This window comes from Melitaea cinxia, chromosome 3, assembly GCF_905220565.1.
Source record: "Melitaea cinxia chromosome 3, ilMelCinx1.1, whole genome shotgun sequence".
NCBI lineage: Eukaryota > Metazoa > Arthropoda > Insecta > Lepidoptera > Nymphalidae > Melitaea > Melitaea cinxia.
This window is the reverse complement of record NC_059396.1, coordinates 9,888,032-9,904,529: the sequence shown is the minus strand read 5'-3', so window position 1 is coordinate 9,904,529 and position 16,498 is coordinate 9,888,032. Positions and strand designations below refer to the sequence as shown.

At 33.8% G+C, this 16,498-nt stretch overlaps 2 protein-coding genes across 2 annotated transcripts; one reads left to right on the top strand and one right to left on the bottom strand.

Annotated features, from left to right (window-relative positions):
* Positions 1 to 461: 461 nt before the first annotated feature.
* On the bottom strand, positions 462 to 8,969 carry LOC123669435 (nucleolar protein 10). The gene is made up of 10 exons (XM_045603041.1): positions 8,730 to 8,969; positions 8,259 to 8,519; positions 7,322 to 7,462; positions 6,885 to 7,093; positions 4,452 to 4,680; positions 2,599 to 2,725; positions 1,699 to 1,867; positions 1,363 to 1,597; positions 1,147 to 1,278; positions 462 to 992 (listed from the first exon to the last, which is right to left on the bottom strand). The coding sequence occupies exons 1-10, from the start codon at positions 8,793 to 8,795 to the stop codon at positions 555 to 557; spliced, it is 2,007 nt and encodes a 668-aa protein (XP_045458997.1). The 5' UTR covers positions 8,796 to 8,969; the 3' UTR covers positions 462 to 554.
* A 2,505-nt stretch (positions 8,970 to 11,474) lies between these two features.
* LOC123669433 (M-phase phosphoprotein 6) lies at positions 11,475 to 13,497 on the top strand. The gene is made up of 2 exons (XM_045603040.1): positions 11,475 to 11,719; positions 12,916 to 13,497. Exon 2 carries the CDS (start codon positions 13,009 to 13,011, stop codon positions 13,417 to 13,419), a length of 411 nt encoding a protein of 136 aa, XP_045458996.1. The 5' UTR covers positions 11,475 to 11,719; positions 12,916 to 13,008; the 3' UTR covers positions 13,420 to 13,497.
* The last annotated feature ends 3,001 nt before the right edge of the window (positions 13,498 to 16,498 follow it).

Here is a 16,498-nt window from a genome sequence, read left to right as displayed (position 1 = left end):
TTTTTTACGAAAAATAAAAAAATTGTTGGTCAAAAAATCTCAAAATCTAGCTACTTCAATGCCATCTAAGCCTAGTAATGAAGTTCCAACCCTGAGAACTGTAATACCGTTGCACTGTATTATCGACGGTCACGTCCAATTGACTATAGTTTCAGCTGTTTGGGATTTTTCTATAGGTATTTATTGTTATTTTTTTTTTCCTATCATTATACATATCCTAATTCCTAATAATATTATAAATGTGAACGTAAGTTTGTTTGTTACGCTTTCACACGAAAACTACTTAACCGATTATCATGAAACTTTGTACACGTATTCTTGGAGGTATTAGAAGTAGCATAGAATCATTTTTACTAAAAAAATCAATGCGAGCAAAGCCGCGTATATAGTTTAATATAATGTGGAGGTAGCTGTCACATTTCATTAATTCACAATGTCGATATCAAAATAAAAATAAAAAATTGTTTCACAGAATTTCATTTCTTTTCTCAGTTGTAATAGTTTCTCAACATATAAATAAACAAAAAATATCATATAAATTCAAAGTTTTATTTTTATAACATCTTTGGAAGTCTCTTTTTAATCAAATGGCCAGTTCTTCTGACTATTTGTTTCCTTTCTTCATAATGTTTCTTCATTTTCTTATGTGTTTCAGATGTTCTCTTCTTATCCCTCATAGTAAACTTCATTTCCCTGTTACCTGCTGTACCTGTCACAACAGCCGTACCCTCTCTCGCTAATCTCTCTCCCAAGCTCTTTTTACTAACATGCATTATACTTCTTATGTTATTAGTTTTAGGAGCTTTAGAGAATTCATAAACTTTTTCACTATTTGCAGGTTCAACCTCCTCATCTTCATGTTCACCTTGTTTTCTCTTCCTTATTATTTTATGTTGCTTTTTCACTTCTTTCGTCCATGTCCTATCTTCGTCAGAACTGTCGCTGGACTCGTATAGTTCTTGATCCGAATCTTTTTCAGCCTCATCCACAACCTAAACATAAAAAGTGCGTTAGCGTATATGGTTATTGACTTATAATAATTTTGACGTGTCTTAGAATATATATAATATGTTACCTTTTTTGTTCTAATTTTACAAAAAATAATAGACAGAATTTGTAGAATAAATCATAAAAAAATGTACTTACTGTCTCCTCCACTTTTTCAGCCGCTACTTTTGGTTTAGATTTACTCTTGTCGAGTCTCGCAAGCACTGGATTCAGTAAACGATACTCGTCAGCATTTTTATCAACTTCAAAATCAGGATTTTCAAATAGAGCCTATGAACAAATAAAAAGAATTTTATATTTCTGCCTCAAAATAAAATATTACCACAATTCAGTTCTGATTTAAAAAAAAATGACCTTAAATCTGTCATCTTGAAGTAAGCTGTTAGACTGTTTCTTCTTGTTCGTATCAGAGTTCAACAAACGAGACGCAAGATCACGATTGACCTTTGGTAAACTGTCATCGATTTTAATTCTTGATGTTCTTTCCTGTTCAATCTTCTCTCTGATTTTGCGTCTCTTATATTCTTCGAATGCAAACGGATCAGCGATTGATTTAGCTCTTTTATACAATCGTACGTCGACGAAGTATCTATAATGGAATTTTTTATTTAATACTAACAAAAAACAAAAAAAAAAATTAATAGTTGAATAATTAATTATCTATTACTAAATAACAGCTTATTTATTCACCCATGCATATACGCCCGTAATAAATTCGTTCCAAGTAAGTGATCTAGACCTAGAGATTCTAGTTCTTGTTTAGTAATAAACTTATAGTCATCGTAAACATTTTGTGAAGCCGCACTCTCCATTTCTTCTGTCACATTATCTAAGAACGAACACCATCTAGGGGCCGGTCCTGTAATTATATATTTACTTAATATTAAATTAATTTGGTAATTAATATCTAAAATAGTATATTAATAAAACAAACAACTAGTAGACTTATTTCTTTAATGATAACCATTCCTTTTATATGACTTGATTTTTTATGGCTTAAGCGATCAGGTATACGAGATATAATTGTGCTAAGTTTTATTAACAAACAGACAAATAATTTATTTTCATTGTTTTGTCTTCAGTAGTGTAAATACAAATTGTTAAAATTGACTAATTAATACAGTTGATACAATTATATATGTATACGCTTCAGCCTGTAATATCCCACTGCATCGGCCTCTTTCCCAGTGTAGGAGAAGAATCAGAGCTTAATTCATCACGCTGCTCCAATGCGGGTTGGCGGATACATTCCTTCCTATGAGTAACAATCGCTATCAGGTGTACATGATAACAATCAGGACCGACAGCTAAACGTGCTCGCCGAAGCACGGTGGGGAGACCCACAAGGACTGCACAAACACCCAGACCATGGCAAACAACTGTATGGCCAATACTAATATTTGTTATGTGCAAAGATCGTACCCGCAACCGCCAGCGCAACAGGCACAAACCAGTGCTGTGACCGTTGCGCCAACGCGGCGTCAATTGTATATATATAAATATTATTAGTAAAAATAACATAAATTACATATTCTTTTGCACTATTTTTAAAATACTGTTAAATTTGAAAGAAAACAGTTGTTTACATACCTAATGATGGTATATAGTAAATTTGCATTTTTTCGTCTTCGACCGCCATCATATTTAAACCGGTATTTGGAATTACACATAAATCATTGAAACCTACAGATGATTCAATATTTGTGTATTGTTTACCCTGTAACAAAATTGTCGTTTTAGTTTTTAATATATACTAGCTATGATACCCGGCTTCACTCGGGAGTTGATATGAGATTACGTGGTAGTTGAAATAAAAAAATAAACTATGACGTAAAAAGTAAAAAAAAATATTGAAAACATTTTCTCATTATTTACACTACTTGTTTATAAACAACATGTTTCATTTTATTGTCGGGGGTATACATATATAAATTTTTCGAATTTTCTACTCTTGAGCAAACTACATATAGCTGACCGTGAGAGAAGCAGGATTCTTTGAGGTTGATGCCACAATATTTTAAAGTTTGCCCTTGCGCTTTGAGAATATTTTGTTTCTTACGCCTTCTAAAATGTTCTCGACATTATCGTCCGCCGTAACAATAGGTTGTGCAGCTGTAGCATACGTAGAAAAGGCGCGAAATTTAAAAACTTAAATTTTAAAATGTTTTCAGAACTAATTTAAATAACTAAAATTATGTCGCTTTAAATCCAAAATATAAGTTAGCTACTGCTGTATAAATACATAAAATTTAATAACTTCATTATTGTAAAAAATGTAATTTAAGACTTTATTGAAATTGAAATTTAAAATTTTGCGCCATTACTACACATGCTGCAAATGCAGCGCCTTTCGAAATGTAACCCAAATAATCGTTGTTCTGAATGAAGTTCAAATACTCGACAACAGATGGCGCCACTACACTTAATTTCCCAGTTGAAGGGTTGGAAAAGCCCTGTTTATATCTTTAAAAACACGCCCTTTAGATTAAAATGGGAAATTTCTTGTTCGAGGGGGTATAAAGGACTATCACACTATATAAGTCTCTTTATCGTGCGGGGACTCCTTTTTAAGTTTTATCGGCACGCACGTTTTATCAACTTAGTTTTATTATTATATACCTAATAATGATAATGATGTACCTACTTGCTATTTGCTGTTGCATTTTTGTACAATATTGACTTATAAAAATATAATCTTTGAAATGTTAGTAATTATAATAAATAATATCAAAAAAAAACAATAACAAATTCGTACCAAAAATTCAATGTCAATCAGTTTACGAACCACAGAACAAATAAACTAACTTGGTTGCAATTTTATATACAACTATGTTTGTGAATAAGGGATCCTCGTTACAGGCCTGCATATTTAGTTTTGTACTCAGTATCATTATATTAAGACACGGTACAGATTTGCATTTTTGCTGTGTGATTACGGTAGTTAGAATATAACCACCCCCTCTCTTCCCGTGGGAGTTGTAAGAGGCGACTAAGGGATAACACAGTTCCACTACCACCTTGGAACTTAAAAAGCCGACCGATGGCAGGATAACCATCCAACTGCTGGCTTTGAAATATACAGGCCGAAGACGGGCAGCAGCGTCTTCGGTGCGACAAAGCCAGCTCAGCGGTCACCAACCCGCCTGCTCAGCATGGTGACTATGGGCAAAACACATGAGTTCACGCCATTTTTTGGTGCTAATGTGTGGAGGCCTATGTCCAGCAGTGGACTGTATTAGGCTGAAGTGATGATGATGGAAGTAATGTGACAGATTTGCATGAAACTTCAAAAATAGATTGTTGTATTCTTCAAGATTTTTTTTTGCTTATAACTGTCTCAAATGGTATTGAGTAAACTTAGAATATTGCAATTTCACTGTGTCTCGTGGGTGACCATGCATGCAGGTTATATTGAAGCTTTAAAATTCTTTAAGTATACTTACAGTATTAACATCCCAAATTTTCACGACATTGGCATCCATTGAGTAAACATATTCCATCTGTTTATGAAATTCTATACATTTTATAGGTATCTCATTCATGTGGTCTTTTATTAAAAGTGGTTTACTAGACCTAATATCATACAATAAAACATGACCAGATGAGGTACCAACTCCCATTTGTAGGGCTCCATTGAACTTCAGTACACTTATTGCAGGTACACTACTGTTTCTATAAATTAAATATGACATGAAGAAAATATTATTATTGTATTTCTAGAATAAAACTTTCAAATTTTGTTACTATAAATCTAAGTACTACTGTACCTACATATTTAAATTTCGATAAACTAAATAATCTATTGTCACTCAAAGGTCCCCAGTGGGATGTGTAGCCTGTAATGCGCCCAGAACCCAACACAATCGCAAATGCCCAAAAGACCACAAACATCTGTAAAGCTATATACACCTAATGTTTCAGCCAGTTCTATTACCACTGCCATATTCAAATTCAATATCATAGTCATTGTTAAAACCAGAGGCGGCTCATCCTAAAGAGCGCTGGTGCAGTGCACTTCCACGAAAATTATATAGGTAATCTTAAATCTATATTTCTTTATAATACAAACTATCCTTATGTAGCGACATCTATTGAGCAGCATACGAACTACGTAACTAGAGAAAACTGACGTATCCTACATCGCGCTATCAAAGCTATCAAAGTGATTGAGTATATATACAAGAACCCGACAACAACCGTTGGGGACCAGTAGCCCACCAGACAAAACTCCCGTCTGGTCGGAGGATCCTCCCTTTTCAATGGTGGATGAGGTACTTCACAAAATGGTCTTTTCCTTCACTTACATTACATTCTTTCTATTCTACTACCCGTACATTTGACGTCAAATTATAACGAGTGGATCGCCAGCTATTGCGCGCCTATGAAACGAAGTTTAGTACGATTCCTAGCACTGCATTCAATGAGTGCGAAAGAGAAACATCGACACAGGCCGACGCGTGAAACAAAAGATTTCGTATGAGAAATTAGCGTAATCTTGAGCGCCTTTCACGCGCGACAAGCCGCGGAATAACTTACTATAGAGTGTTGCCGTTCTTATGTATACAAATAAACGTGTTGGCTTCGCAGGTTATTTCCCAGTTTTTCTTTTAAAAAATAGTTTGTCATGACATTTTGTGTAAAAAATGAACATTTTGTGTTTATGTAATATTAATTTGTATGTTTATATATTTACTAGCTGACCCCACAAATGTTGTTTTGCCATATATGCATTTAACCCCCATAGTCCCCCCGCCCCTGTTAACTTAGGGGTATGAAAAGTAGATGTTGACCGATTCTCAGACCTACCCGATATTCATATAAAATTTCATAAAAATCTTTCCACCCGTTTCGGAGGAGTATATTAACTAACATTGTGACACAAGAATTTTATATATGAGAACAAATATATTATTTCCATGTATCTATATAAAATAAAAATAAAATTAGCTATAGCCTGCTATTACCTATAATTATAACACAAGCATTAAGTTGCTTAACTTAGGAACAGACGACTGTGTGTGAATGTTATAAGATATTTATTTATTATTTATTAAAATGGAACAACAACAGTGTATATTTTATTAAAAAGTGTGAAAACACTAGAAATGCGCCTCGAACTGAAAACTAACGACGTCCTGAAATTGCACGTACTAAAAAATGTAGTAATTATATCAGCTCAAGGACGCCCACAGCTAGGCATAAGCCTCCCTTAACGTTTTCCCAAGATGATTGGTCCATGAAGCACGCATCCAGCGGTTTCCAGCAACTCTGACCAGATCGTCATCTGGTCCATATCAAAAATGTAGTACGAAAACTAAATCATTTACGCGTTTTTTAATCTGAATAATATTTCAAAACACCTTGAGTGTATGAATGTGAAGAAAGCAATAAAATATTTCGTTTTTCGTGTCTGGTGTTTAGATTTAGCGCCGGCAGTGGTGGTGAATCTGCATGGACGGAATGGATTTTCTGTACACATAAAATAAATGGTAAGCTCTAGTTTTTCATTTATATTTTTGTGAACCACCTTCAAAAAATTTCACTACCCGCCTCTGGTTAAAACAATAAATAGATAAATTTGAATAATAATAGGTAGATAAATATAAGATACTAGCTGACCCGGCGAACTTCGTATCGCCTAACAGTGACTTTTAAGTATTATCACAAATCTTTTGTATGGGAGTATAGAAAAGTGTTGTTTTTAGACTTTTTCAGGAAATTTAAATTTTTTTTTTTTAGAATTTTTCTCTCCGTAAGAACCATCTTCGTACTTCAAGGAATATTTTAAAAAAAGAATTAGTGAAATCGGTCCAACCGTTCTCGAGTTTTGCGCTTAGCAACACATTTTGCGATTCATTTTTATATATAAGATTTACCTGTATTCTGAATCAGAGCAGTGTAGTGCACAATCCAAGATGCCTTGTCTTGACTTAGTACGAGGATCCCAAGCCTCCACGTGACCGGCTTCAGTACCAAATATTAATAAACCATGCTCCTCATTCACACTACAACAATTGATTTCTGTGGCATTTGTTACATATGGAGCCAGAAATTGTCCTAATTCTAAATTTAACCTATATACTTCCTATAACAAAATTTTATAATAATAAGTAAACAAACATGGGAAAAAGATATTGTATTGAAACATTTTTATTTTATTTTTTATAATACACTTTTTTTAACAAAGATTAAAAAAATTACATGAAACTTTTAGTGGTGTGGTTTCAATTTCAATTAAAAAACTTAAATACTAATTACTTCTACTAAAAATATTGAAAATAAAAACAACTTTTTTATAGTAATAGTTACTTACATTAGATGCTCCAACAACAATAAGATCACAGGATGGGCGGTGATACTTCATATCCCTTCCAAAATGTGGAACCCTAAGACGATAATGTCTACCATGGCCTACGTGAAACTCAACATATCGGTCACATTGTAAAAATACAATCTGAAATATAACAATAACTAATATAACAATAATTAATAAAAATTACAACTTTTAAATTAACTGTATTTGGGCACATTTTACCAGTTGTGAATAACAATATTTGACAGATGACAGATACAACATTTAGAAGCATTTGATATACATACTACTATAATCATGCCTCTTTTCCGTAGGGGTAGGCAGAGACCACTTCTTTCCACTTGCTACGATCCTTACATTTGATATATTAATCTTTTTTACCATCGAATTATATTTACGAGATATTTCTATTTACAAATGTGAATCTAAAAGTTGTAGTTTATCAATTGAGGAGAACAAGTCTTAAGGGCCTGTTCTATGTCATGCTGTTTAAGTCTATTTGTGACTTATTTGCAGGATAAACTTGCTTGCAGGATGCTGTGTGGTTACTGCAGTAAAGAATATAGCCACCCCTTCTCTTCCCATGAGTGTCATAAGAGACAACTAAGGGATAACACAGTTCCACTACCATCTTGGAACTTATGAAGCCGACCGATGGCCGGATAACCATCCAACTGCTGGCTTTGAAATACACAGGCCGAAGACGGGCAGCAGCGCCTTCGGTGCAACAAAGCCAGCCTTGCAGTCGCCAACCCGCTTGCCCAGCATGGTGACTTTGTGCAAAACACATGAGTTCGCGCCATAATGTTAGGCGCGAACTAGGGGAGGCCTATGTGAGTATACAACAGTGGACTGTGATAGGCTGAAGTGATGTGCAGGGTAAACTATCTACAACTGGTGAACCCGGCCATTAATCTTAATAAATAAAACAACTTACTTTTGAATAATCTTCACTTAATATTTCAAATGTAACAACCTCAGAGTCAAGACCCCTTTCAAATTTTAATGATAGATTATTTACATCAAAACATTTTATTCTTGGTTTGTATATTCCAGTCGCCATGACATACTGTCCATCTTTAGATACACGTATACTCGTGCTAACTCCAGGCATATCAAATTCCTGAATAAGTTCTATACCTCTTCGTAGGTCTACATTTTTCTTTAAAAGAGCTTTCCTTTTTCTTTCTGTTAACCACTACAATAAAAATTATTGTCTGTGTACAATAATATATTAAACAAATAGAATTTTTCATGAGTATAATAATTAAAAAAATTCCCATGTTTTTAAATATTACTTTAAATTAACCACATGATAACCTCTACAGCTATTATGTAGATGTGGAGAGGGGAATAAACATTTAGGATTAAACGTCTCCTAACAAGTACAAAAAAGAGAGTAACTTACATCTGGTAGAGACTTTCCAGCACTGAGGTTGTATATTTTAACATTATCTATTTCAGATACTTGCATTGTTATAAAGTAATGAAAAATTGTCTCGATCCACAAAAAATTAACATGTACTTTTGATTTTGTTACGTGTATTGATTTTACTACAGCAAGTTATTGCCATTCCTGTATAAAATCACAACATGAGCCATTGCAAAGTACAAACTACGGAAGTGTATATATATACAATAAAGCCATGTGGACATAGAGTAGAATAAATATTATAAGGAACATGTGGACCTCGGACACAATTTTTTTTGACATACTATTGGTCAAGTTGACATATTTGACATAAAAACAAAAGTTTTAAAATGTGTAAATATCAATTGGTAAATATATATCTGGGGGCACGGTAGTGCCCCCGCCAAGACGAAACAAAAAAAAAAAAAAAAAAACGAAAAGCACTACCTATCTTTTCTCGAAGTGCTTCGTCGTTTTTTTGAACCCTCATAACTTGGGTTTGGATTATACTAGATAAACAAAATTCTGGCGATATGATGTCAATAGTGAACTTATTAAACATACAAAGTTTCAATTGCATAGCTCTTATACTTTAGATTTTATTGATATGTAAAAAACCCCGATTTCGTCACTCACTGATGATCATCAAAATTCATAGAGTACTTCCTGAAGTCCCAGAAAGCTGAAATTTGGTATGTAAGCTAGTATTAGTACACAAACAACAAAAAAATTCTAAAACTTGGAACTTTTATCCCCCAACCCCTTAAACTAGGAGATGGAAGTTTGTATGAGACTTCCGCAAATTTTGATGCTAGAGGTCTGAAAATTGATATAGGGACTCCTTGTTATTAATAATAATAATAAAATACATAAAAAAATAAAAATCGGTTATTAGTTTATGTCGAAAATTTACATTTTGTAATTTTGGTATTTAAGTTTTGGCGGAGATCACCGTTTGCATATCAGTTCAACATAAAATCAAAAACAGCGTGCTTAAACCGAATATGGTGAAGATTGGATGATATTTATGGTATAAAATGTGTCGGAGGTAAAATGCAACTATAATATTGTCATAAGCAACTTACAAAAAGAAGTGAAATCCCACCAAAAACATTTTCATGTAAAATGTTGCCAAGACGAGATCATATGGCTCGCACTGTCAAAAAGTTATCAGATCTCATGTAGAGCCAAGCTTCTAACTCTACACGCCCTAACTCTACAAGCCCTAACTTCACAAACTCTACACCTTAGTCAAAATATGTGGCTTGGCCGTTTCGCTACCGTCACGTAAGTAAGGTGAAAATTTTTTTCACTGTTTTTTACTTTTCTGTCATACAATAGTTCTATTAAAGAAAAAATAAAAAGAAGAAGAATAATTGATATACATATAATACAAATAAAAATAAAAAGAGAAAATAGATTTATATAAATGAGACAGGAAAGTCGTCATTTACAACATCGGCAGCCGGTAGTAACGAAACGACCAAGCCACATATTTTGACTAAGGTGTAGAGTTTGTTAAGTTAGGGCTTGTAGAGTTAGGGCGTGTAGAGTTAGAAGCTTGGCTCTACATGAGATCTGATAATTGTTATTGTCCTAGCATAACATAGTAGTATAATGTAATATCCCTTACTAACTTTAATGTTTGTGTTGTTCTAGGTGAAGAAATATTTTATTTCATACTAACTACTACTATTTTCTATATACTTTTTAAATAAATTAACGAAGGTTGTAATCTCAAACGCACCAATCAATCTCCTTCGTATATTCCATGGAGCATATGGTATATTCCATGTATATTCTCCATTCTACGTGACATTAGCGAAATCATCTGTGCTCATTTGGCACTATTGAAAGCCATTTTAACCAGAAGAAGAAGAATTGAAGAAGAAGAGAAATTTAAAAATCGAATTTTGGTGTTTTCTTAACAACAAAAAAATCTAAATATTTTTTTAGTTGATTAAATTAAAGTTCAATAGTACAACAAACAAAAAAAAGTTTTCAGAGAAATCATATGTATATAACAATAAATATAAAATTGTGACCACTTGATAATCATCGGCTTTCGATTAAATTAAAAATCATCAAAATTGGTACACCCAGTAAAAAGCTATGCAGATTTTCGAAAGTTTCCCTCGATTTTTTTTAAGATCCCATCATCATCATCAATCTAGCTACTTCTAGCTGCTTTTTAGATTGTTAATACATACATATTTTTATTACTATAAAAAGTCTACCGACTAATACATACCACCATACGATACCAATACTACCAAACTAAAATACATAATTAATTAGGCAGCACCAATAATGTCCGCATTATGGCAGGGGGATTCCCGAATGAATGTTTATCTTTAACGTAATTTAGGTTCGATCGAATGAAAATGGACCGTATTGCTATTACTGTTGAGCCTAGTTTGTTTTGCATAACGTCAATACTACTCGTGTCAAAATGTCAAATCAAAATGTTATTGTTTACGCATACGCAATACGCATTTTTTTAAATTAAAGCGTGTGAAACCGCGGGGCACAGCTAGTATATTATAGTTAGTAATTCAAAGTAAAGTAAAGTCGTCGTAGTTTTTTTAGGTGTATTTCAAAACTAATTCAAGTTCCACTGAGTCACATTATGCTCTGTAATTGGAAAACGCACACTTTAGCCACTTCTAGCGGAATTTCGAAAGTGATTTATTTACAAAACTGGCAACTTTTTTCTTTGATGTAGCCACAAACTAGATTGTCCTAACGGCAACACTGATTGTCACACTGACGTTGTGTATCCATGTGCGACTATTTTTATAGAAAAAGCATCACTTTAAAATCTGATTAAATGCAAATTAGTTTAGTTATTAAGTGACTGATTGCTGTTTTTGTACATACGTACGTAGTTGTGAACACACAACCCGAAAAGGTTGAGTGTTTTATCGGTTTAAATATTTATTTTTAATCCTTGATATTATGGTTTTACTGACATAATTCTTGTTTTGGTAAGTGTTTATTCAGAATTATAGTAAATTTAAGATAAATTCAGATAATCTTCCTGATTCTTCATTCCAGGATTAACAAAGTATCGATTAATCCAAATCAATCAATCTAGAATTATCTAGAAATTGCTCAGCAGATAGCCCAAACTGCAATCCTTATTCTAAAAACCTTCAGCCATCAATTCCAAATCACTATATCAAATATAATTTGTTTTTCCATCTTTCTCCGAAAGTCTTAGTAGCTATTCAAACCGTGTGTCACGGAATTTACATTGGTCTAGGTGTCAGTAAAATACTTGTCAGTTCAAGTAGCTAACAACTTCATAAAGGAAAAACTATATTAAAAAAGGGCATGTAATAAACTTCTGGACTGACATACAATATTACTAGAATGGGTCAATTAAAATATATTATTGGAGATTTGTCTACTGAAGAATTTGTCATTTCTGAAACTTCTCAGTCTTCTTTCATATTGTCAAAATGAGGTGGCTTAACAATACATTTTTTAATTCACTCACTTCAGCCTATCGCAGTCCACTGCTGGACGTAGGCCTCCCCAAGTTCGCGCCAATAATGTTCAATTACAGACATAAAATTGTGCACTTTGATGCAATATTTATTTTTGGTTTTAATGGGACACATGCTCCCTAAAAATGATTACTTATACCACTCTTGTAGAACTTATGCAGAAATTGCTAAAAAAATTCCCCCTTTTTAATCTTTAATTTTCTTAATACTCTCAGAAATCTACTTAGAGCTTGTTCTTGTGCCATCAAATAGATTTACATATCTCACTTTTCATGATCCCATGTCTGTGCAGTCTGGCTTTCTTTCTCCATTGTTAATATTTATGTTTATTTGCTTTTGTTAATTTTTATGTAAGTACATAGAATAAAAAAAAAATTAAATGTGCAGATGTGGTTCTCCTATTATTGTGTGTATTACTAAAAATATTAATATATCTTAATATAATTATATAAATTACAAGTCACGTTGTTTGTCCGCGATGGACTCCCTAAACTACTTAACCAATTTTAATCAAATTCGCACACTGTGTGCAGTATGATCCAGCATAACTATTAATAATTATCATATAAATATTTATTATATTTAAGAAGATAATAAAATAAAGCAGTTCTAAGTTCGCCAGGTCAACTAGTATACATATATGAATAGTCTAACTTCTTTTTTTGTTCTAGGTTCTAAACTTTTGAATGTTATATAAAGCGGCTTACTATTTTAAGTTATAGCCCAATTTTAATAATACATTAAATAATAAAACAAAAACAATCATGGCTGCAAATAAAAAACTGCAATTGCCCAAATCTGTTTTGGATATGAAATTTATGAAAAAAACTAAAGAAAGAATAGAAAAAGAATTAGAAAATACCCAAGACATTGAAGGTTTATATTCCAACATTATTACAAGTGAAATGCGGCATGCCTCTGGAAATTATATTTCAGAATCTAGTTTTATTTTTTGTGAAGATTTAGTTGAAGGAAGGTTATCCTTTAAGGGTATGAATCCTGAAATTGAAAGGCTTATGGAATTAGAAGACAAGAAATATAATGCTGATAAAGAAAGCGAAATGCAAAAAGATGTTTCAGATGACATTTTAAGTAAAAAAATGGAAAGCCTTAAAAAACGTAAATGGACAGCAAGCCCAGGTAAAAGTGAAATAAAGAGAAGGAAAAATAAGTAATTGATTTGTGTTCATTTTAAAATTTTGAGTATGATATTCACAAAATCTGTGTTACCATTAAATTTCCTACACATATGATTGTCTCTTTTTTTTTAAATATATAGATTAGTGTTTGACTGCATTCTCACCTGATGGTAAGTGAAGATGCACTACTCGCCAAGCTGGCAGCAGGCGCTGATTTAGAAAAATGAGTGTGGCTGTCGACAATGCGGCGTATTAACAATATAAAACTTATGTGATAAATATTAATGTAATGTATAAGCATGTGGTGTGTTATAAATAGTAATGCATAGAGCATGTAGCATGAAAAAAAAAAAAGAAAAAGAAACCATAGTCGTAAATACTTATCTATATCTATATATATATATATAGCTCTCATGGTCAGTTTTGGACTCACCATCGAACTAGAGACAATAAGCTTTAGTTCGTAATCTGAAGCATGCAGTGTTGAAAATAATACGCCTAAACGTTTTGACAATGAAAATGTAAATAAAAAAGGCATGGACACCTTACAGCCCATGGATGTATACAAAAAAATTTATTAAGATGCGATCTAAGACTGCGCGCTTGCCTAGAAGATGCCTATTCACTCTTGATTTGGAGATACCTAAGCTATAATTAGTTGGAAAAACGGCAGCCGGATGGGCATTTCAAATTCTTGCGGTGGGTATTAAAAGCGGGGAAGCAAAGCGCTTAGTGCGAGATCGTGGGATTTCAACCACGTAGCAGTGCAGACTCATGCGATGCCTTGCGGTTCGGTGGTAGAAAGGTGATGGTGGAACCAAATTGTATAGTTCTTGAGCACACTCTCCGAAATATATCCTGTTAAATAACGACAGACACCCAACCTTGCGCTAATGTTCCAGAATTGAAATCTAGTGTTAACCAGCGATTCGTCACCGGTGAGTCTTCTGGCGCGTCGATCCACAGAATCCAAAGCAGCAAGCTGGTGCTTGGCAGAGCCATCCCATAAGTGGCTGCAGTACTCCATGCACGATCGAACTTGTGCTTGGTACAGAGTGAGAAGCTGTTCCGGTGTGAAGTACTGCCTGACTTTATTGAGGATACCAAGTTTCTTACCAGCAGTTTTTGCCTTGGATTCTATGCACTGTCCGAAGTTCATATTAGATGAGATATTTATGCCAAGAAGATCAATACTATCGGTAATTAGTACAGATACACCTCGGAAAGTTGGAGATAATGAGGATGGACTCCGTTTAGCGGTAAAAGACACGCTTGCGTTTTGGAAGCATTAAAATTGACTAGGTTGGCGTCACCCCAATCGGATACTTCTTTCAAAGCCAAATTTATACGTTCAACCAGAGTGTTTCTATGCTCAAGAGTTTTAGCCCCACTAGCTCGGGGACTGGATATGTATCAAATGAACTTTAAATTATGCAGATGTTATAAAAGTAAAAAAAAATACCTTGGTATCCTGTTACTAGTTTAAAAAAATAATTGTGTTTGCTCGCAAACGAAAAAAAAACCGACTTCAATTACATGGACAAGTAATACAACGTAGATCGACGAAAAAATAGTCAAGCAACTACGCGTTATCAAAGATTACTCAAAAAGTAGTTATCAGATCTCAATAAAATTTATATGTGACCACATGATAAAAATCAGCTTTCGATTAAATTAAAAATTATCAAAATCGGTACACCCAGTAAAAAGTTATTGCGGATTTTCGAGAGTTTCCCTCGATTTCTCTGGGAACCCATCATCAGATCCTTTCCTTATCACGGTACCAAACTAGGGATATCCCCTTTCCAACAAAAAAAGAATTATCAAAATCGGTACATCCAGTAGAAAGTTATGCGGTATAATACAACGTAGGTCGACGAAAAAAGCGTCAAGTAAAAACGCATTATTAGATATAACTCGAAAAGTAGTTGTTAGATCTCAAATAAATCTAAATGGGACCAATTGGCACACACCACCTTTCGATTAAAAGAAAATTTGTCGAAATCGCTCCACCCAGTCAAAAGTTCTGATGTAACATACATAAAAAAAAAAAAAAAAAAATAGTAGTCGAATTGAGAACCTCCTCCTTTTTTGGAAGTCGGTTAAAAACGATTTTAAATATATAGAATCTAAACACTTTAATAATTAAATCTGTACATTTTTAACCGACTTCAAAAAAGGAGGTTACTCAATTCGACCGTATATATATTTTTTTTAATGTATGTTCGGGGTTAACTTCGTCGTTTAGGAACCGATTTTGATAATTCTTTTTTTGGTGGAAAGGAGATATCCTCAGTGTGGTACCATGATCGCAGGACCGATGGTCGTTGGAGCAGACGGGTCCTGGAGTGGAGACCGCGTCTTGATAAACGCAGTGTGGGACGTCCTCCGACTCGTTCGGCCGACGATCTACTTAAGATTGCCGGTGTAGGCTGGATGTGGATTGCGGAAAACCGGGATGTTTAGCGCGAACTTGGGGAGGCCTATGTCCAGAAGTGGGCTGAGCTGGTACCATGATAAGGAAACCAGGATCTGATGATGGGAACCCAGAGAAATCGAGGGAAACCCTCAAAAATCCGCATAACTTTTTACTGGGTGTACCGATTTTGATAAATTTTAATTTAATCGAATGTCGATGTTTATCATGTGGTCAAATATAAATTTCATTGAGATCTGATTACAACTTTTGGAGTAATCTTTGAAAATGCGTATTTATTTAACTATTTTTTCGTCTACCTACATTTTATTACTTGTGTAATTGAAGTTAATTGATAGTTTATTAATTGTCTTTATGTATATTAACTAATTGCAATAAGACCTATATTTTAGTTTTTTTTTTTGTTTATAATGTAAAATATTATATACGCAAATAGAAATATAACATAATAATGTACATCTAGCATATTTGTAAGGCTGTGTGGCTACGGTAGTAAAGAATATAGTCACCCCCTCTCTTCCCGTGGGTGTCGTAAGACTCGACTAAGGGATAACACAGTTCCACTACCACCTTTGAACTTACAAAGCCGACTGATGGTGGGGTAACCATCTAACTGCTGGGTTTGAAATACACAGGCCGAAGACGGGACAGCGTCTTCGGTGCGAGAAAGCCAGCCCT